At 38.9% G+C, this 22,376-nt stretch overlaps 1 protein-coding gene across 1 annotated transcript in view; it reads left to right on the top strand.

Moving 5' to 3' along the window:
* IARS1 (isoleucyl-tRNA synthetase 1) overlaps positions 1 to 22,376 on the top strand; it is a 100,674-nt gene that overhangs the window by 3,796 nt on the left and 74,502 nt on the right. The window contains exons 3-11 of the mRNA XM_065642476.1: positions 1,418 to 1,537; positions 2,068 to 2,224; positions 2,671 to 2,790; positions 4,229 to 4,311; positions 10,846 to 10,963; positions 13,905 to 14,052; positions 15,347 to 15,434; positions 18,342 to 18,402; positions 19,969 to 20,064. Coding sequence (XP_065498548.1) covers positions 1,419 to 1,537; positions 2,068 to 2,224; positions 2,671 to 2,790; positions 4,229 to 4,311; positions 10,846 to 10,963; positions 13,905 to 14,052; positions 15,347 to 15,434; positions 18,342 to 18,402; positions 19,969 to 20,064 — 990 coding nt within the window. The 5' untranslated portion in view covers position 1,418. The remainder of the gene's footprint in view (positions 1 to 1,417; positions 1,538 to 2,067; positions 2,225 to 2,670; positions 2,791 to 4,228; positions 4,312 to 10,845; positions 10,964 to 13,904; positions 14,053 to 15,346; positions 15,435 to 18,341; positions 18,403 to 19,968; positions 20,065 to 22,376) is intronic.

Below are 22,376 nucleotides of genomic sequence, written 5' to 3'. Positions count from 1 at the left end.
CCAGCAAGTTCTATGGCATTCTGGGTTTCATTTAAGTAAATGTTTTGGAACTTTAATGCTACCAAGCTGCATGTCACCTGTAACTTGAAGTATTGTCTTCATGCATTTGCATTTGTTGTTGCTTATGGTTGCTATTTGACAAACCTGAGTAAATCAAAAGATGCGGTCCTTGTGCCATTGCTTGTAATTCCACAGTGCTAAGTGAAACTCGAGGTTAACAGTGCTCAGCTTGCTCTGATGCAAGTGCTGCCGCTCCTTAGCACTTAAGTTAGACGTGGAAGAGCCTTTTTCTTTGCAGTTGTTTATGATAACCTTCATAACCAGTTTTCTTCTGTTATGGAACTCCTGTCTTAAATCTCTGTATTCCACAGAGCTTTTGCTTAGTGCTTGCTGTAGCATTTTGTTGAAATTTGATCCCTTTGGATCTTGTAGCAAGTCTGGACCACAAGACAGCTATGTCGGGTGTTTCTAATGATGTTGAGAATTCTTTTCCATCTGTTGTGAAGAAAGTTTGTGCGTAATTTTGCTTGTAGTGATTTTTGTTGACTTACCCCAAACTGAAGAATGGGTTTGGGTTCTCTGGCCAAAACCCACCAAGTAAAAAAAGACCTTCAGGAAATAGCCAGCAAGAAGTAGCCCCAAGTAGCTTAGTTCTGACATACTTGTAAAACTGAAAGGAAAAAAAAAATAAAGAGACTAGAAAGAGGCTAGTAGTTTCCAGTACTGTGGTAGTTAGAGCTTTTAAAGATAGACAGCTGGGGTCTTTGAGCTTTTGCTTCATCTATTTGTTCAGATTCTTCCCCACATGTTCATCTTTCATTAGTGTGTTTCAGCTATGCTATCTGAAGCTTTTAGGAGCATCTGAGCATGGTGGCCTAGCTAGATGGAAAAATGCCATTTTAGACTTTTAAGTGGTGGGAACAGATGTACAAAGGAGCCTCTTCCTCACTAGTTTTAGTTCCTACATTTAAACTAAATCTCAGTAGTTCACAAACTTATGCTGGAAGGTCAGTTTGCATTTGGAAACTTTCCCGAAAAAAACCCCAAACCAACAACCCAAACTTGTAACAAAAAATAATTTACACTGACTGTTTTCTTTAGGAAACAAAAATAAAAGCATTATAAAAAACCAATGACCATAGTTAGAGTGAATGGAGAATCCTTTTCCTGTTATAAAACTTGGATGCTAATTTGTCAAAATTAGAAGGCTTTTTTTGTTTTAGAATATAGTGCTTGCTTCCGTGTCTGCACTGAATCAAGCTCTTTGAAAAACTGAGATGTGGTTTGGTGCTATGGATTTGTAAGACAATTTGTATTTGTGAAGTAATGTTTTGGTTTTTTTTGGGTTTTGTTTTTTGTTTTTTTTCAATTTACTCAAATGTGTTTTCTTTTCTCTGCTTCATCGTTGCTGGGAAAGAATGGTTCAACAAGTTCCAGAAAACATAACTTTTCCAAATGAGGAAGAGAAGATATTGGAGCTCTGGAAAAATCTCAATTGTTTCCAGGAGTGCCTAAAGCAATCAAAGAATAGACCTAGGTAAGAATCTGCTAAAAGCTGTAGCAACTGCATGTGACAATGTAAGGCTGGCTTAGCTGTAATTATTTCCACCCCCGGCTGCCCCCCGGTCCTGTTAACAACAGCTGCTGCCTTTCCAGTTAGCTGTCTTGGGTAATGTTGCTGTCAGTGTCAGTTACCGTTTTTGTTTCTCTTTGTGAAGAATCAAAAGTGTACAAACACTAGTAATAAACCTGTAATTTCCTACTTGGTGGGTTTATAAAAGAAATCTGCAGGTAAGCAAGGACAACTCCTTCCTATGTCTGCCAGCTGTGGAGTGACATGCTGGCATTTTCAGTAGTGATCTCGGCAGAACTGACATTCAGCAGGAACTGAAGGAGTTGAAATGTCCCCTGCCAACGTGACACCTGTGCTGACTGATAATAGAAGAGGAAGGAATTGATGTTGTCCTAGTAAGACACAGGAATCATAAGCACTCAGATACACATATCCTGTTTGAATATTTGATGCACAGGTTTTGATTTAATTAAGAATGTTGTCTTGTGTCGTAGGTTTAACTTCTACGATGGCCCTCCGTTTGCTACTGGGCTTCCACACTACGGCCATATTCTTGCAGGAACCATTAAAGACATAGTAACCAGATTTGCTCATCAGAGTGGTTTTCATGTTGACAGAAGATTTGGCTGGGATTGCCATGGTTTACCTGTGGTACGTGTAATAAATCTGCCTACAGATGCTGCTCCTTGCTTCTCAATCACGTTTGTATTGCTCTCATGCCTGGCTTTGTTGCTAAAAGAGAAAAGGAAGTTCTTTGGCCGGTGTGTTGTTCTGGCTTTTGCGCGTATGGTGATTTCAGGTGCTTCCTACTGGTCGCCTGCCCTTTTCCAGGCACTCTGTTCATTACTATAAACATATATTTATTTGGTGTGTATTTCAGAATTTTTTTTTCTTTTGATAGTAAAGAAAAATCATACCAGCATTGTCCTTTGAGGTATCTGCTTAGTGCAGGTGCAATACTCACAAAATAGCAAAAGGATAAAGCGTGCCCTTTAGCCTCATTATACTGCATAGAACATAAGTAAATTATCCAGAGAAATCCCAAAAGCTTTTGATGACAGCCTTTGTTTTTGTCTGATTGCTTTCAATGCTCCCAGGAATATGAGATTGACAAAACCTTAGGCATTAAAGGGCCAGAGGACGTGGCAAAGATGGGAATTAAAGAATACAACAACCAATGCAGAGGAATTGTGATGAGATACTCGAAGGAATGGCAGGTAAGTAAAGACTCGGTGCATATTCTGCTGAACATTTCTCATAGTATGTGTGCAGAAGTCTTTCAGCTAGGGGAAGCTTCATCCCTCTGTCTGTTTGATTTCATACATAAATCTCATGTCTTCAGCTACCATGTTTCTCACTGGTGACCCTGAAAGGGGAACAAAAACCCCAACATTGTGGTTCAGAACAGGGAGCCAGGGGTGGTGTCAAGAGAAAGTTACTTAGTGGTAGCCTGGAGCTCCAAGTGTCTAAGTAAATACATTGAACATCTACTAGATATATGGACACCTAATAGATACATTGAACGAGTTCTCATTTAGTGTCTTTTGCTGTATAGAAAATGGAAAGTAAGATCTGACTTTGGTTTTCAAATGGAACCACTAAAGGAAATGCACATTAACCTCCCTGCTTTTCTGCCCTCCCACTTCTCAGTCTTTTGATTGCCAGAGGGTAGGACTATGTCTTGTATTTCTGGAACAGCAGAAGTTCTAGCATCTGGTTTTGTGTCAGAATAGGTGTGGGTAAAACCTCAGCCTTTCTAGAGAATATTGATCTAAACTTTGATATATTTGAGGAGCTCAGGTGTTCTCTGAAAATACAGAGGTGAGAGAATTCATTTGCTTTGCTTTCACTTTACTGGTCTGACATTCAGTGTGGTGTGTGTGTAATAGTATCAGGACAGGTGTCTGTGGGCTTGGTTATTTGCAGAGCTAAGGGTTCCAATAGCTGCGAGTTTAGTGAGTGTCACTTGTCCAAGTGAATCCCATAGCTGGCTTGTAACTCAGTAGTTTTCACATTCTGTGCCAACAGACGTGACCATAATCTATTGTGAGGCAGGGACTAACACCTGTCAGTCTTGTGGTGGTTGGCAGCCCTGTCATAGCTTTGCGAACTCAAAGGCGGCCGTTGGCCCTGAAATAGTTTTGATAACTTCTTGTGACATATCAGATTCTTTCAGCATTTCTTTGTCTTCAAATTACATCATGTTTTCAATGTAACTGAAAGCTGATAGACTCTGTTCTGGGTTTTGACTGTCTCTGCAATGAGTAGTTTTAAAAATAGAAACGAGACTGCTGTAATCAAAAGCAGTTTTCAGGCATTTGAACCTTGACTGAACCTTGAATGATCCACCATTTCTATTTGATGAATGATCCAAACGATCCACCGTTTCTGTTTAGTAGCGTTGAACACGTTTGCCTGTTGTGTGACCTCGGTTCTAAGCAATTATGTTCACGGTTTCATTCTTTCCTTATTTTTGTCTGTTTAAATATACTCTTAGGAACTGTTTTCAGACTAAGATACTTCATAGATGTGTTTCATGGATACGGGACAAACACCGCACTTAAAAATCAAGCCGTTGTACAGAATAAATGTTGGAAATGCGTCATGATCTTTTAATATTAAGCTGTCTTTCAATTTGTGTGTTTTCCTTAACAGTCTAGTGTTACCAGATTAGGACGCTGGATTGATTTTGAAAATGACTATAAAACTCTTTATCCTGAGTTCATGGAGTCTGTGTGGTAAGTTAACTTAATACATTGTATGCATGCTTTATGAATTTGCAATGATAAGAAGGCTTCAGTTATCGTAAACGTGTATTGGTTCATACGTCACTAGAACTGTTCCGAAATATGCCAAATTCAGATAAACAATGGGTAAAGTAATTAAGGGGATGTGAAATCTCTTGATGTCAAAGTGAGGGAATTAATTGACCTACCTTTTTCTTCAGGATAGTTCAGTTTTTCAAAATAATGTACAATAGTACTGCTTTTATGAAGCCCTGAAATCTTGCTGCTGCACATCAACTTAAAAGCAATTCTGGAGATCTACTGTTATGTTCCTTGCTTGGTTTAGGAAATTACCCTGTATCTCTACATTCTTGATGTTCTTCACACTGTCAACTGCAAATGTGCAAACTACCCAAACTCTGTTTAGCTCTAAACCTCTTTTTCAAGGCTGAATTTAGAGGCTGGGAATCTGCTGTTATCTTTTTCTTGGCAGCGTGGTTTGACAACTGTCTCGTACTGCTGGTGCAGAGCTAAGTAAAGTTCAGGAATTTTGGCAATGTATTCAGAGTGACTGTTGGAATTCCAAAAGACGCAACGACCTTATAGGCGAAGGATACTCAAGTTGACCTAACATAGTGAAGAAACGGCAACATTAAGTCCTTTACGTGGTAGACTTACAAGGTGAATAGCAGGGAGAGTTTTAGCGGAGATGCGCTGACAAAAAGCCGTTGAAAAACAAATGATATACATACTAAAGTATTATCGATGTTCTTTAATATTAGTTTTTCTAATAACCTTCAATCGTATAGTTATTTACATATGGTTAAGGATTGACAGAATTTGCAGATATCTCTGAAGCCTTTGTAAAGGGCTGCAGTGCCAGCGAGTTTTCAGTGAGCACTGAAAAGCTGGTGGGAAGGGAGCAGATGTTTAACTAACTTAGCTGAAGGAACCCTGCATGATGGTAAAGCTAAAACTGACAAGAAATGTAATGCTTTTGGCAGGATAGTGTAGAATTTTCTAAAAAATATTCAGATTGTTACCTAGGCAATCGTGAAAATTGAACCTGTGTTACTGAAGTTACATTTTATGTCAATTCGGAGTGTTCATTTTAGTGGTATGTTCTAGTGTTTTGGTTTTGTTTTGGTTTTGTTTTTTTTATTTGCCTGTATAGTGTGAAACCACCGTGTGCTCATGTAGCTCACTGTAGCTATTGCTGTACCGTAAGAAGATACTCTTGAGTCTTTTTGTGATAAGACTAGCTAGTGGGTGGGGAGAGAAGGAAAACCATTCCTAGTTATGGTAACAAATTGGTACTTTACATGTTTGAGAACATAGCTGCATGCTGCAAACTGCTCTGTTTGCTGGGGCAATGCAGTATGGAGCTCCCTTTGGTGATGGGGCTTTTTGTCCATTTCTGCCTTCCCTCCGCTGGACCCATCTCAGTTGCTCCAGCCTCAGTTTGAGGATTGTTATTAAGAGGAGACCTCTCCTTCCTTCCCAGGTGTGGCTTTTGGCCTCGCAGCCCTGCCCTTCAATGTTCTATAGTGGTATCAGCCTCGAGGTGCCCCCGCACCATTTCTGGGCTGCAGCTGAAGAGGTCGTAGGTACCTCCTGAAACTGGAACATTTGCCTCGAGTTGCCTGATTCCCTGTGTGTAGCTTTGCTTTTGTTTTGGCATGACATTTGTTTTCATACTGTGTATTTTCCAGATGAACTCTGTCACTAAATGTGCGTGTCCAGCTGCCTTAGCCCTTCTCAGTGAGAAGGTGAATGAGGACTCCTCACTGAGAGGAGGACTGGTTTATTGTAGCAACCGTATTGTTACGTTGTTTATTCCTTTTCTGTGAAGCAGTAAAAGTTGGGTTTTGATTTCGGTTTTTTCTGCATGTGGAATTTATCCAGCCTAATGATTTTGGAACAGCAGATCTCTGGGTCTTAATAGGAATAACTATGCATTTTGTGTATTCTATGACTCTTCAATGATTCTCTAGAGAGACACCGTTCATAAGAAATTTTTTTTGTCCATTTTTCTACTAGCTATCTGCATTTATTCTCATACTGTTATTTCTTTTATGCGCTTAGTGTTCTATGCTCCTTTTTGTTACCTTCTTGCCATTTCAGCCCTTGTTGGTTTATGTCCTTACCTGTATTTTGAAGGAGGATTACACTTGGATAATCATTGGGTTAAGTCTAGTATCAGTTTCAAATATCATTTAACACGCTGAGGCAAAAATTACATCAGGAAATGCCCTTGCTTTTGCTGAGAGCTTGGAGGATAGACCTGGAGCAGAATGATCTATATGCTGGGATTTTAAAGCTTTCACTGGTAGTAGAACACAAGGCTTGAAAACTTCTGTACTTACAGTTCCCAGGCCACGGAACAAATGCTTTTTCTGTCTCTCTTAAGAAGGTGTTGTTCAAAGATGCTGTTCCAAAGACAGGCTGTCTGTGTTTGTTATTGGGCTTAATATTTTCCCCTTATGTTTATGCTTCTTTTGACTCATACCCCGTGTTTTTTGTCCCCATGCATTTGTGTTTGAGTGTTGTTTGTTTTGGTGGTTTTTGGTGTTTTGTTTTTTTTAAATTTCATCTTGTCTTTCAAGTGTTCCTCATGAATCACAGGAGAACATTTTTCTCAGAATCCGTGCTGTTTGGATGCAGTCTGCTTGCTGAACTGTGTAGCTGACAGGAGTGTTTTTTCTTACATAGTGTGGTTTGTGTGATTTTTTTTTTTTTTTTTTTAAATTTTTTTCAAGTCTCCAGAGGCTGTTAAATTGTCTTTTTATCTTGACATGAACTGATACTAGGGCACAGAGCAATAATTTTGTTATCTATACTACCATGGATGTGTTGAAATAATACTCTTCTAGCTCCTGCTGTCATAATGTTTTGCCCACCTTACTTTTAGCCTTTGTCAGTAACAGAGTTCATTTTTTGTTTTTTAAACAAAAAAGAGGGAAAAGTATATGAGCTTGAAAGTAATTTTTCAATATCAGTAATGGGTACTTTCATTTTCTGGAAAGCTAGGAGCTTTCAAACCGTTAGAAAACCCTTAGCCAATGAGTCATTGCAAACGGAATCACTGGATCACATGAAATCACTTGATACCCCAATGAAACAGGCTGAAGAACTTGAGAAGCTCTAAGATCAAATCCTTTTTTTCAATATGAAGTGAATGTATGATGTGTTTGAGGAGAGAAACTTGGTTTTGCATCTGCTAGAGGATAATGTGGGATGTTGGATTTTGTGTGAGATGCCAAAGGTATTTTGAGTATTGCACTGACAGATTGAGTACCTTTTGGAAGCAAAAACTCCCTTTGTAGCAGTTTTATTATATCCATGTGGTGTTTGCATGGTGTGTATATGACTTGGATCAAAAATTATTTTAGCAAAGTTCCAATTTCTTGGAAATTATGCCTATGAAAATAACTCAGTCTTGGTTAGTAACTGGGTTTGAACCAGTTTTATCATCCCCTCCTGACACTTTAGGAGCAACAAATGTGTGTTTTCAGTTTGTGTTGTGCTTTTTAGAAATTGAAGCTACCTTGCATCTCTAGGGACCAGATTCTCTGTTAACAAGTAGCTGAAATATGCATCTTCAGTTCACCTTTTCCCTAACTTTGCTTTTCCTCAATAAAGGAGTATGTAAGTGCTGCTGCCAGAGCCAAGAGGATGTAACTAAATTTATTTATGTTTGAGGAGAAATGTAGAAGAATTTATGGCAACAGGATTTAATTTCTAACTTCTGCGAATAAACCTTTTCTGATTGTCACTAGGAGCCCTGTGGTTTTGTTAGCTTATTTCTTCAGAACAGACTGCAGTTTTATTTTTGGCTTACAAACCTGGGGTATCTTTCCAGCAAATTGTCAGCGTTTTGCAAACATAAGGGTTAAAACACTTTGATAGGTTATTGTCTAAAATACCAGATACTGAATTTTTAAGCAAAACCTGATATCTACCTGCAGTGTTCGAGCCAGGTTCATCTGTGGCGGTTGCTTTGTGTTGGGTGGGCAGTGCTGCCAGCAGGAAGCTCTTGGGGAGTTGTCTCCTGTCCATTTCTGGTCTCCCAAGAACTGTTCTCAGCAGCTTGCTTGTTACGGAAACCAATTACGTGTTGTTCAAGATAAGAACAGCTTTTTGTAGTGATAACGAGGGCTCTTGCATCAAGCAGCAGACTTGACTCGATCACAATTCTACTTATTATGTTGGAACAGTTGTCTGAGAGAAGTGGTTTTGCTAAACTACAAATGAGTGGTCGTCATGAACCGTAATGAGAGCTCTGGAGAATGATGTGGTTTGAGGGCCCATCTTTTTGCTCAGCCGGGAAACAAGTGGGGAGCACTTGGTTTGCAATAGGGCAGAGTTACCACAAGAGGGAGATGCTGGCTTGGATTTTTAACTTGGCAGCTCCATCTAGTGTTCATCTTTCCTAAAGTTTACACTTATATTTACAGCTCAGTTAAATATTCAGTGTTTCTCTGAGTAGTTTTCTTCTATGCTGTTAGTAGGCAGTGTTCTTTAGAAAGTAGAGATAAAGTGGAGCTTTTTTCTATAGATATTTTACTTAACTCTTTTTGAAAGGCAAGTGGAACACCTTCAGTATAAATGCTGTCACTTGTCACAGTCTGCATTAATTATGCCCTGAGATGGTACATTTAAATTTTAACTTGCACAAGAACTTCTGCAATTAGCCACCTCAAATGTATATGCTGAAAGCTGATGAAACTGTATTCATGAATCATTTATAGAAAAGACTGATTTATATTTATGCAATGCAAGTTTGAGTGGATACAGTCTCTGCACTCACTGCTATGATTTGAATTTGAGTTAGGGGTCAGGCAGCCACAACTTGCCTGTGGATGACATTTGTAACTTTACCAAGGTTACTTTTGAGTTGTGCGTGTAAGGTGAGGCACCTTTGGAGTGCACAACTCTGAAAGACTTATGGATTTGGCTCCTCTGCGACAGAACTTGATGCTGCTGAGGGTCTCTTAGCCTTTATCCATTTTAGAGTTCAGATTGTTTAATTTTTCTTATGTTAGTCACCACTCATAGGAAATTTTTGACTTTTACTAGAGGCCCATGGATGAATATGAGTGAACTGCATATCTTCTCCATAGGACAGTCTGTATTTTCTGCAGCTGTCTGATCTGCAGGATGATTATTCTGATTAGGACACTGTATGACTTTCATGACAAACCAGTGTATATCTTTTGATGTTCTTTTTTCAGGCTATAGATAGAAATCAGTGCGATAATCTGCTTGCATTTTGTCTTTAAGGTTAGGACTTAAAACATAGAAGGCAAGACACTGTCTTAAATGCAGGTCCAAATTCTCAAGCACAAAATGACAGCCTGCAGAAAGTGCTGCTTGCCAGGATGGGGTTGGTTGCTTAGCAATGAGCTATTTATCTGGAAAGGGACCCAGAAAAGTGATCAGGATGGTTTGAAAACAGTCTGAGTAAAGTTTTTAAAGACAGCAGTGTTGGAACAATTTGGATGTGGAATTTGAAATTGCCAGACTCTGCAGAAACTCTGATTTTTTTTGAGTTGAATTTGGCATGATTATTTGAGCCTTGCCCTCTCCTGCCTTTACTTTTAAAGTAGCCAACGTGCAGGCTATACCACTAAACATGCAAGTCAGTGAGACCTTATAAGCTGATAAATGTTGATGATCCTTTAGAAAATTCTGCAGTATTCTGATACAGAGAAACAGAGTTTTGTCTATCACGTGGACATTTGATGAGTTGCCATGTGAACTATTTTTCTCTTCCAGTTTCCATTCATCTTGAGCATTGACTCAATTTGTTATATTGCAATATTATTTGCTGTTTGGATTATTTCAAGAAGACATAAGGATCCAAATATGCTACAGGCTGTATTGAGGATTTCATAAGCAGAGTTAAAGCTTGATGTTAGACTGTGATCTAGGACAGGAACTGAGTCCAGAGTGGCATGAGCTAATAAAGGAGAACATAAATGTAAATTGAGGGACCACAAAACTGAGTTCATAGCTTTGCATGGTCAGCTGTGCCTTCTTGTGAAAAAGGCTCAAGATTTACTTGGAGTGGGTTGCAGGTATCTGTGACCCGTATCTGTCTCTCTTCTGTAGCACTGGTTGCTGTAGTAGGTGCTTAAGATCATGTAATGAGTGAGCTGCTGTGTCACTATATGTCTTCTCTCTAATTTATGACTGATTTCAGCTTTGTTAGGAGTTCAAATTTCAGGTGGTCTTTGTATTCAAGAAATTTGAGAAAGATTAATCAGCAATATGGATTTGTTTCATCAGAGTGCTATGTGCTGTGCAGTCAGTGCATGGAAAAACCAAGCTGGGAGAATCAGCTAAAGCTAAAAATCGGCCAGAAATACAGATGCAATCAATTTCTCTTTCCTTTTGACTTGCAAATGTTGTTTCTAGTTGATGATTGATTGTTTAAAAAAGGCATTCAAAATGGCACTCCATTTAGAGCAGGACCCCATTTTGCAGTTGATTTACCAAATCTGAAATGCCAAGTGCTATTCCGTGTTTTTTGTTTACTTCCAGGTGGGTTTTCAAGCAACTGTATGACAAAGGACTGGTGTATAGAGGTGTGAAGGTCATGCCTTTTTCAACTGCATGCAACACCCCACTGTCCAACTTTGAGTCCCATCAGAACTACAAGGTGAGTCAGTTTATGTGGACATTATATGTTGCAATCGGACTTCTCTGTTGTCTTCAGTTTGGATTTGGAAAGCTGTAGTATTTTTTGCTTGGTGGTAAATAGCCATATTATTACACTCCAATTGATAGTAAAAATTTAGGTAAACGGGTTATTTTTTTATTATATTTTGCTGTATTTGTTTGGGTCACTTGATATTAGCCTTCTTGCCTGTTTTTCTTGGTTACTACTTACAGGTATATAAAGTACATACTTTGTTTTATTCTGGTAAATTGCTCTCAATAGGAGTGTTGCCCTGTGTTGAGTTTTCATGGTGAATACTTAGAGGGAAGCTGCAGCTGTCCCTGTCTGTGCAGATCTGAAGAGAAAGGTCGTTGGCAGAGTTGAAAACCTCTGTGAGGGGCTTAATAAGAATTGTCAAAGACTCTGTTTGATTGTAGAACAGTAGGATAATAGTTCTTCTAAGCATGAACAATTTAGACTGAGAAATTCCAGGAAATATATGACTTAGTATAATGCCTCGTATAGTATATTTTATAAGATGTTCCTTTAAAAAAGAATGACGAGATTTAGTAGGTGCAGCTTCTCATTTGCAAGAAACTTATGTTCGCATATGTGAAGGCAAAATTTGTGTCCCAGTTTTCCAAGATTCATGTTAGTATGCGGACAGAGGTTTTGTATCCTGTCCAATCCCCACACAGGCCTCTATATCCTTATATTATAAATCTTTCAATAATGTTGTTACAGCAGAGAGCTAGCACAAATTGTACATCTCAGATTAATGACCTTTATTTAGAACACAGACTTTTGTGGTTTTTCGGTGGTGTGTGTGCGCGCCCCTTTTCCATAGAGCAAAGCTCTTTTATCGAGACTTAATCAAATATTTAGATGCTATTTGTTACTCTAGAATCAGTAGAGTATGTGTGCGGCATGTGCTGCTATGCCACTTCGTGCTACTGAGCAGCCTGCATGTTATTTTTTATGGCTTGCTAGTTGTTTTTATCTAAGTGGTTAAGTTAGTGCTTCAGAAAACAAAGTGAATAGCCTACAGTGTTCTTTAACAATTGGTAGAGACAGAACTGTAGTGACTGCTCAATCTTTGCTTGGTATTGAGTGTGGTTTGGGACTGTCATGATCCATTTGGTGATGAACTCGTGGTGGTTTGTTTACCTTGATCTCAAAGCGCAAAATTAAGGCAACCAAAATGCCAAGGGGTTATAATTCAATCAAACAGTGTTACTTTATTATTTTGCCTGTAAAGCAGCACGCGATAGAGAGAGTAGAGAAAAAGCAAAGAGAAGAAAAGGGGGAAAAAAGGTTTGGCTGCCACCACGAGTTCCAAAGGCGTCCCTATGGTCTCAGGTGCCGTACAGCGTCCTGCTGGTCCTCCGTCGCGATCCGTGATCCTTTGGTGGGGAGATCTCAACGATGTCCCGTCAGGAATCATCTTCTGTGCTTCTTCACCCCTCCCCTCCTCCCATGGATTGAGGCCAATCTCTGCATTTGTTTTGCAATGCAGGCTTAACTGTGCAGGCCTGAAGAGTCCCCGCTTTGCTTGCCAGAACCCGTCTGCGCCTGTGTTGCTTCGGTTCAGGGGTCTCTTGCTGGTCCGTTGGGTGACCTCAAGACCTTCGGCGAGCTTCTGCGCATGCTCTTCTTCATTGGCCTTAGTAGCAGGGAGGAGGTGGGGGCAAGTTTGGCTGAAGCAACAGGTGAAAATCCATCTTCTGGACAGCAGCTATTGTCTCCAGGTCGGAGAGACCCGTACAACACAATTCCTTTTAGGAGGTGGGGGCAAGTTTGGCTGAGGCAGCAGGTGAAATCCATACAGCAGCCATTGTTACCTGTAGCCCCCAGGTCAGAGAGACCTGCACAACACAATTCTTTTCCTCAGGCCTCTCTCCAAGTCATTGTCCAATTCTTTCTATCAGGGCAGCTGTTCTCCAAGTCCCTGATGGCGATGTTCAGGCAAATACTCTTCTTCGGACCGACTCTTACAGGGAGTTATGTAATATTTATGTTTTACTGTTGACTGCAGCAGATGTTCACAGAAAACTCCCTCTGGAGCCGCCCTTAGCTCAGACAGAAATAGCTGCCTGTCCCACGAGGCCGTGAACTGTTCCGTGATGCTGCACGGAAACCTTGCGCTAGATATGATGAGGGAATAGGACCTATGTCTGTGGTGAGGGTCTGCGCACCCTTTTTTTGGTGCTTAAAATTAACAGTGAAAATTTCACATTTGTAAGATCAGACTTGCGTTTTCAATCTGCTTTTCATAGTATGTGAAATGACTGAATAGGGTTGTGCTTGTCTGAAAGAAAAACTTGTTTTCAGGGGATTCTTTTGACTCATTTGAAGGCAAAATTTTATAGAATAGCTGACAAAGGTCTCCTTCCCGGAGATTTTTGTTTGTTTGTTTTTTACTCTTAAATATTGATGGACTCTTGTTTTAAGTAGCCCAAACTTTCTTCCTGTGTTAACAACAGCTCCTTAATAAGAGATTTCATCTTCTGAAGTGATGGCTGTTCTTCCTGTTCCCTGACTCGAGGGGAAAAGGTGGGAAAAGACTTTCTGTAGCAGTATCTGAGAAACTGCAGATTTTCTTGACAGCTGAGATTGATTATAAACTTTTAAAATGGGATTATAAGGAGTACCTGAGGGAACTGGCAGTCAGCTCTCTCTGGTGTTTTGGCAGCTAATTCTCAATCTCCCTGCTAATCCAAATTTTTAACCCCGTGGCCTTGTTGGACTGACAATTTGCACTGTCTTATGTTGCCACTTGACCTTCTATGGCAACAGTGATGAACTAGGCAAATGGCAAGATAGATTTTGGTGGATGGCAGTAGTAGCGACTGTTTCCTAAATTTGTACTTTCTCACTGAGACATGCAGTAAACCTTCCCCCCTTCCCTTTTTTCCCCCTTTGGCTTTATCTTGTTTTTAAGGACGTTCAAGATCCTTCAGTGATTGTGAGCTTCCCACTGGATGAAGATGCAAGTGTTTCTCTTGTTGCTTGGACCACTACCCCTTGGACCTTGCCTAGTAATTTGGCCCTTTGCGTCAACCCAGAATTGCAATACATAAAATTGAGAGGCAAGTGTTAACTGAAGGTGACATATAATGAACACTTCTTTCTTCAGTGCCTGTGAATACTGGTTTATGCTAAATTTATAGGACTTTGCTGGGGTTGGATTAGTGTTATTTTGAAGCACGAGATTTACTTCCTGGTGATGATGCTGATGATTTCTGACTGCTGTGTTCCTTTTATATTACATGCATTGTGAGGACTGTTCCTTAAAAAATATTGATAGATGAAATAAAGAACAAGAGCAAACGTTTTATCTGTCTCCTTAAAGTCACACTATATTTGAGAGACATGGATGTGTGACTGCGTGTCCCCAACATTTCTTCTTCCCTCCTTTTTGGGGGCTCAGACTCATGAACAAGTTCCTGCTGTATGACAGCCAACTTGCAGCGACTGAACATCAAAAAAAAAAAAAGCCAAAGGTATAATTTCCAGTTTCAACATGACCGCATGAATCTGATGTGTGCCTAAGTTGATGTTAAACGTGAGAAGTTGCAGAGGCCTTTACAGTGAATTCCATGTTTGGGTTTTCTTTGTTTTGAGAGAGAACTAAATATGTTTTGGTTTTCAAAGGTTTTAACATAAACTGGGTCATCTCAAAAAGAGTTACTGAATACCTCCAGAAATGCCACTTACACCTGCGTGAGGTGCTGAGCTGTTGGGTTTGGATGTGTTTGGCCTAGAGTCTGCTGGTAGGATAGTGACCTGACTAAGTTGGTAAGGTAGTAGTCTGAATAAAATTTGTCATTGAAGTTAAGAGATCAGGGGTTTTGGGGCTAGAAAATGGGTTTCCTTTATAACGTTTCACTTTTAATTTGTATTTATTGCCTTTAAAAAGAAATCCAAGCATAAAATTGATTGGAATAGTAAATCTTAGAAAGGCAGCATAAAGTGCAATTGTTATCCCTAATGTCAACTTAATAGTATTGATTTGCTATAGTAATTGTCTATCTTCCAATTGTTTCCCTCAGTTTCAGTTACATGTACTGAAACTTTTCAATTGCTTTCCTTTTGCACAATGATAGGGTATTTTTTCTTCTCGAACAGAAACAAACAGTGAAAATCAGTGGACTGGGTTTCATCCTGTGGTTTCTGTTGAAACTTAACTTTGGAAAAGTGTTCATTAAGTGGCAATATGGGGAAGAAGCAGCCGAAAACCAGTGGTTGATCAGCCAGATTATTCTGGGCAGTTTTGCAGCTAATAGGATACCATCTCGCATAAATTGAAAGGTTTTGTAATGCTGCAAGTGAGGGTATTATTATTGAGATTTATGTCACTTTCTGTTTTATTTTACATTCTAGATAATGCCACAGGAAAGATTTACATTTTGATGGAATCCAGGCTGATTGCACTGTACAAATCTGACAGCGAATATGAGGTACTTGACAGGCAAGTACATAAATTATTACACACTTGTTAACTTACAGTATTTTTATAGATCAGAAGTTAAATGTTTCAAGAAGTTGGATTTTGCAGTTATCTAAAGACAGGTTTCCCTGCAAGTGTGTATATCTTGCAAAAATCTAGAGAAGTCTATTCTACAAATAGAATAGGAGTTTAATTGAATCATTGTATTGTGGTGGGGAAACAAAAAGGTTCCTTAGTCCTTCCTTTTCCTTTGTGTTTTCTTAGAAAGACATCACTTTAAATTAAAACTCTAAAAAAACCCCCAGAGATTGTCCAAATGCTGAACACGCAAAAAAGCAAAGCCATTGTCTTTAACAAGCAAATACTGCTTCCGTAGCATGGTCTGCCTAAAGTTCTATAGTTAGTGGTAGTTAATGCTTTCTGAAGACTACTTATTCATCTTGGTTCAGTGAAAAATATGAATTATTTAATAAGTCAGACTGGAGAGGGGTTGCAGGTATTAAAATCTATAGCTCTCTTAGGCAAAATATGTAGCTTGGTTTCAGTCATTCTGTGTCAAGGAATGCACTGAGTACTTTGGCCTTTTTTTCTGTGGTGTTTTCATAGGAACTGTAAAGTACCTGCTCTTTAAGACAATCATACACAGGTACACAAGTTTCAGTTGTCGCTGCTTATGTCCCTGACTAGTTGTATTTCCAATTGTTCCCCCACCCCCAATCTTTTAAAAAGATCTTTTTAAAATCTTTAAAAAAAAAAACCCTATATTTTTTTTTTACCCTGTCTTTGTCTATACATAAGGCTGCTATCAAGTTTTATTCTCCTTGCAGAGCAGTATATTTTTTTTCTTTCTGTATTAGTGCTACAGTCTTCCCAAGCTGACTCTTTTTTTGGTCATGCTCCAGTTTTTGTGTTATGTAATAAATTAGTTCTCTCAAATGTGAAATGTGAGACAATTAAGACGTAGCTGGTAGCTGAATGGATCTTTTAAAGATTTAGATCTATGACTACATAAGTTCATGGAAATGAACTTGCTAATTTCTGTTTTTCAGTTTTTTCTTTATTTGGATAGCTGTTAAATTCTCAGGCAGTTAGGGCCTTGAAGGAGAAATTCCTGACACTTGTTCTATACCAGGTGGCAGGCTGGAATGATCAAGGAATGATCTTACTGAAAATTTTCTGTACTTAAATACTCTGAAATTCCTGAGTACAATCTGCCTTTCCCCCTGACCCTTCTCAAACCTGACTTTTCTGTCCCTTTTTTTCCCGGATGCAGATGGTAGGTTTTTGTGTGAGAGCAGATGGGAATACTTGTGTGCTTCACTGATGAGATGGCTCCCATCTTTATCAGAATACTTTCTGCTGCTTTTTTGCACACATGGATTGGTCTTGGTATACTGCCCCACTTGTGACCATTGAATGGCTTGTTATTTTAGTCAGTGGTAGATATGAAATGAGTGAGGATCATTTTCCCCCCGTTGTGTTACATTTTAGTCTATTTACATATTAACCACTTCATTTCTTTACACTGTTTTCCACTGTTGTGTCTTTTTGGATTCTAGGGAAGCCAAAAAAGAGATTTCTGAGCCTCTCAAGAATGAAGTATTTTAAATGAGTATGTTATTACTGTAACTTAGGTCATAAGAAGGCAGCCCTGTATAAATTCTCGTCTTAAAGTTCAGGACTCTGATAAATGAAGTGTTCCAGATATCAAAAGAGAAAGTCAGGACTGTGATCCACAATGCTTGCCTCTCACTTCCGTTAAATAAGAATTTAAACACTCTTTTTTAAAGTCAGTTCCAGGACTTCATGTTCTGTATCTGAGCGTTACCACATCTGTGTTGCTGAACATTGGGATGCTTTTCTCTCATCTGATTCTGATTAAGCACCTCAAACATTCCAAAGGCTGTTTGTAATATAAAATATATAAACTGTCCACAAAACTGTGGCTTAAAATAGAAAACTCTCCTTTTCCTAGTGGATATTATGTATGCTGAGCTGAGGAGTCATGCTCTTTAACTTGGCATTGCATACTACTTGAGTTTCTTTTTGTGCAATGAAACAGCTTTGAAGAGTTCCCCACTTGGAAGTAGTCAAATGTTTTATGGTTTGACCATTAGTTTTGGAAGATGTGGATCAAGAATAGTATATGGAGAGACCACAGCTGTGACACATTCAGAGAGGTATCCCATCTATTAAACAAACTTGTATTTTAACTAGACTCTTTCCTGAAATGGAAGATTTAAGTGCTTTCAGGAGAGTTCTGAGCAGTAAATCCCAACCTAATCACCATCTTTGACTAGTGTCAGAAGTCTGAAGAGAGCCAGATCGACAGGCTGTGTCTCTGTCTTCCATTTCTTGTCTGGCTCTGTTGGTTGCCTAGTCAGTCCGGTCTGTGGTGGATCTTTCTTCGAAATGCCTGTGGAGAGCTTGGATGCCTGGTTTTAGGATAAAGAGTAAGGCGTCCAAGCTTTAATGCTGCAACACCCTGTATCCCATTCTTCCGTGCATAGAACTTCCAGGTGGTTTGGGTCAGTGCTTATTTGGTTCTGTTGGACATGCTGAGCTATAGGGCTTTGATGTGGTGACTGTGAAATGGAAGTTGTGTTTCATCCAGAAGCTCCTTGCCCAGCTATACCAGAAATGGACTGTTATTAATGCTTAATCCCTACATTAATTTATAATGATTGCTTGATTGAAAGACCAGTTGTACCAATTGACTGTTAGCAGAGATGCATTTAGGACATGGTATGTTTTTTTGTCTTGAGTCCAAATTGCTGAATAGATGTAGAAATGGGAAGCAAACTATTAAGAAAATACTTTTTTCTTTGCCTTGTCTAGTCAAATTCTGTTAGGGATGGGGAAAAAGGAAATAAAAACCTAGCAATTTTCAAGTTGTTAATTTGTGTTCATGTTAATCTTTCTCCTCAGGTTTCCTGGCATTGCTCTTAAAGGCAAGAAGTATAAACCACTCTTCGAGTATTTTATTCAGGTAATATGAACAAGTTTGGTGTTTGATACAGGTTACAAAGACAAAAGTAAAACCAATTCTCAGTATTCCTTGTTTATATTATAAAAATCTTGTGTCTTGATAACCAACCCCATGTTCTATTAAAGCAGTTCAAAATCCTAGCGAAAGGCTGAAAAACAGAAGATTGACCTTTTTCTGTATTTTTTTTTCCCCCTTGTTTACTTTGACTTCAGATCGCAGAGAAACTTCCAATACACTTTAATAAATGGGCAGCATTCTTTCAACTTTTCATCTGGTGAGCTTTTGTTGTCTGGATTGCGGAGAACAGTCACAGACATGTAGTGTTTTCCATTGAAGAGTTAAAAGCCTTTGCTAAAATAACAACTGAGAGATATATAGATAGATGGATAGATATGATTTTTATGGATGTCCACCTGTACAGCACTTAAGCACTGCATAAGTCTAGTGTAGTTAATAACACTGCAGATGATAATAGAATATACAGCAATAAGAGAAGGGGTAGAGAATTTATAAATTTTTAAAAAAATTCTGATTAAAAAGGGATTAAATATTTCAAAGAGTTGAAGTGGATTACAGTACTGCTGGACAAGCAGCTGTTAACTCCTGTGAAGGATTTGGTCATTTGCGACTACCATCTGTTCTGAAGCGTGTGCTGAAGTCAGCAAAGGTGAGAAAACTTCGGCAGGGAGCAGGATCTGTTATTTCTAGAGAAAGGTCAAGCACATAGCTTAATCTAAAAAATGGCACTGCAGGTGTAAAGGTTTGGAATGGATAATTTTTTAAATCCTGCTGTACTTCTAAGGAGCGGATGGGAATCTACTGCTTTTTTTTTTTTTTTTTTTTTTTTTAGAATGGATGTCTTATCTCAAAATATCCCTCTGCAGAACAAGCCAAATCTAATATTTTGTAACATGTTTGGTTCAGCTGTGAGTGCAGTGATTTTTATTTTTATTTTTTATTTTTTTATACTGCTTTTGTGTTAAGGTATAGAAAATTGCTCTTTATTTTTCATTATCTACGTATTGAACTCACTGCAAATTTTCTGATCTTTTCTTGGCAATTTTTTTTTTTTAACATGATACTTACTACCTTCTCATTCTCTGGAGGAAATAAAGAAAAATGTGTTATTATAGAAGCAAACTTCTTTTTTAAAATCAGAAGGTACAGCCAACATAAAAACCATAAAAACACGAGGACTTCTGTCTATAGAGTCCCTGTAGCTTTCTTAGTTGTATCGTGCCTTACAGGAGTGTATTGATTTGCGGTCTGTTAAACACAGACCTTTGTGAAGATCTGTGGCTTGGAGAGGAATTGACTGTGAGGCCTTCTGGACAGATCTTGGATTTCATCACATTTGACACTATTTGAGTGAAGTGTAATGCCTGGGTGTCTTAGCTATGGGAAATGATGAAATACTGTTAGGAATGTCACATTTTACTGTGTTATTTTTGATGCATTTTTTTACTCTTGTGGTTGGCTAGTGGCTCTTCCATGTTCTCAAGAAGTCTGTTTTGAGATATATGTATATGCACACATATCTATGAGAGAGACATTTTTGTGTTGCAGTGCAAAGATAAAGGTGCCTTTACTGTGGTAGTGGACAGTTACGTGAAGGAGGAGGAAGGCACAGGTGTCGTACATCAGTCCCCCTATTTTGGTGCCGTGAGTATGAACCATATCTGTTCTATTCATTTTGTTCCAGCACATTTCTTGGCTTTCCAGCTCCTGGGGACTGTCCGTCAGGGTGAGGAGGATATAAAACATCCTCCCATTTGCTGCTTACAAATGTAAGACTACAACGTAGCATTGTATTCTAATGAGTTCTTGCACTCACTAGTGCCCTTTGTGTGCTAGGCCTGAGATTTTAGGTGTCCCTTGGTTTGGTTATTGTTGTGCTATGTGAAGTGAACTCAGCACTGGATCTTCTGAGTGTCATCGATCTTGGCTTTTCTCGAAGTCTAAATTTACAGCTTTGAGAAGAAATGATCTGTTGCACTGATCATCAAAACTGGCTTTGCTAAGTGATAATTTTGGATGGTGAGAGCAGTTCTGCTCAGCACACTGCCCCTCTTCAGCATTTCAATTTTATTACTCATTGGGCTTTTAGAGAATAAAAAAATGCTTTGACTGCTTTTGTCCTGAGACTTTATCCTTCTGTGTAAAAGGATTTTGTTGTACTCCATTCTTTTTTGTGTTTTTATTGTCCTTTCCCTTAGTTTATTCCTCTGAAGGTTAAGAGGGATAATTTTTCATGGATTTCATCATTTCAGTTTTTAGACAGAGGAAGTAAATGCAGTAACCAGACTCATTATCCTTTTTGTAATGTCCTGTCTTCAGCCGTTATCCAAAGATGCCCTCAAAAAACTTGCAATAGAGCTGCCAATGCCCTGCAATTAGCAATCCCTGGACCACGAGCTCTATCATAATTTCCAGAAACTGTTGGCATTAGTAATAGACCTCTTTGTATTCATGTGGAATATCCCATCCATTTCTTTTTTTTTGACTGCGGGTGGGTGGAGCAGGGGGCAAGGGTCAGAGGAGAAGAAAAAAGAGCACAGTCTCTGACAGAAAGTGTATCTTCTTTGCATCCCTTCCCCTCAATGTTAAGTCAGTCCCTTTGATAAATAGGGATAGATAGGAAGGTGGTTTTTTCTTTTTTTTTTTTTTTTTTAATTCTGCTTACTGATACATACTCTGTGTTGCTGATAGCTTAGAAATGTATTCTCCAACAAAATTTAAAGTAAAAATTCACCTTTATTTAGTTCCAGGATTTGTAGTTTCATTGTCTTCTGTGATGCTTTTGCCAAATACAAGCTGCCACACAGCATCAGAGTGCTCTATTATTTCAGTTCAAAGGCAATGAAAATTAAAGCTCACAGAACAAGACAAACCTGTATGAAAAACTCTGTAAAGTGATTGTACCTCCAAATTAACATGACACTAATGCATTTCATCACATGTAGATGTATCTAGAATCAACTTTTAAAGCTTTAGTAACATTTTAATTTGCATGCAAGCCCTATACTTCTCAGTATAGACACAGACTGAGTCACAGAAGTTTCATAGATACATTGCTGTTGCACTTCTATTTTGGTAAATTGCAAAAGTATGTTTTTTTGTAAGAAGTGCTGAAGGTGAACCTTTTGACTTCATGTTTTTGTTTTGGTTTTGTACATTTCAGACAGAAAAGCTTTGAGTTCTCATCAATTAGCTGTTGAATAGCTTCAGTTTTATTCATTTTGTGTATGAATTTTAACTTTTATTTGTAATCTTTTGAGAGACCTAATGGTGGCAGGGGTACAAAACTGAACACTATGACTTCGCTCCTTGAAAGAACTGAAATTTGTCGTAGCTTTCCAGTGGAGCTTAGCATTTGTGGATTTCTGTATGTGCCTGAATATATTCTTGGCTTGTGGTTACTGAAGCAAATCTTAATTAAATCAAATGGCAGGTCAGTCCAGAAGGCTTTTACATTTAAGTTTGAGTTCTTCAAAAGAAAGGAACTGTAGAAAACCAAAATAGCAAAGCCCTTTATATATCATTGTCTGCATCAACGATGCAAATCGAACTGAACCACCTCTTGACCCAGGTCCTGTGAAGAGGAAGGTTTGTCATTATGTTTTAGCTGGGTTGTGCGCTTGCCAAGCTTTGTAGTCTTTCCTGGCTGCTTCTTCAAAGCCTTTTACAATTTGCTGCCAAATCAGGGTTGACGTTAGTTCTGTCATCTGGCCTACATTTTAACCACGGCAGTCTGCTTGCTGCAGCTCAGCAGTAATAGCTGATCAAAGGTCTCAACTGAGAGAGTGGGCTTATCTCAGTTAATCTATTGGCTGAAGAAGCAGGTTGACCCAGGGGAGGCTGAATAATCGCGATGGCTGTCTGCAGCTGCTGAGGGCTGGAGAGAGACTATGGCCCACAGTAAGTCAGTGCTGTAGCTGCAGTGGGGTTTTTTTGTTTCTATGTGTAATGCTGTG

This window comes from Caloenas nicobarica, chromosome 11, assembly GCF_036013445.1.
Source record: "Caloenas nicobarica isolate bCalNic1 chromosome 11, bCalNic1.hap1, whole genome shotgun sequence".
In the NCBI taxonomy this organism is placed as follows: Eukaryota; Metazoa; Chordata; class Aves; order Columbiformes; family Columbidae; genus Caloenas; species Caloenas nicobarica.
The sequence above is the reverse complement of the archived record's forward strand: the minus strand, read 5'-3'. Positions and strand labels throughout refer to the sequence as shown.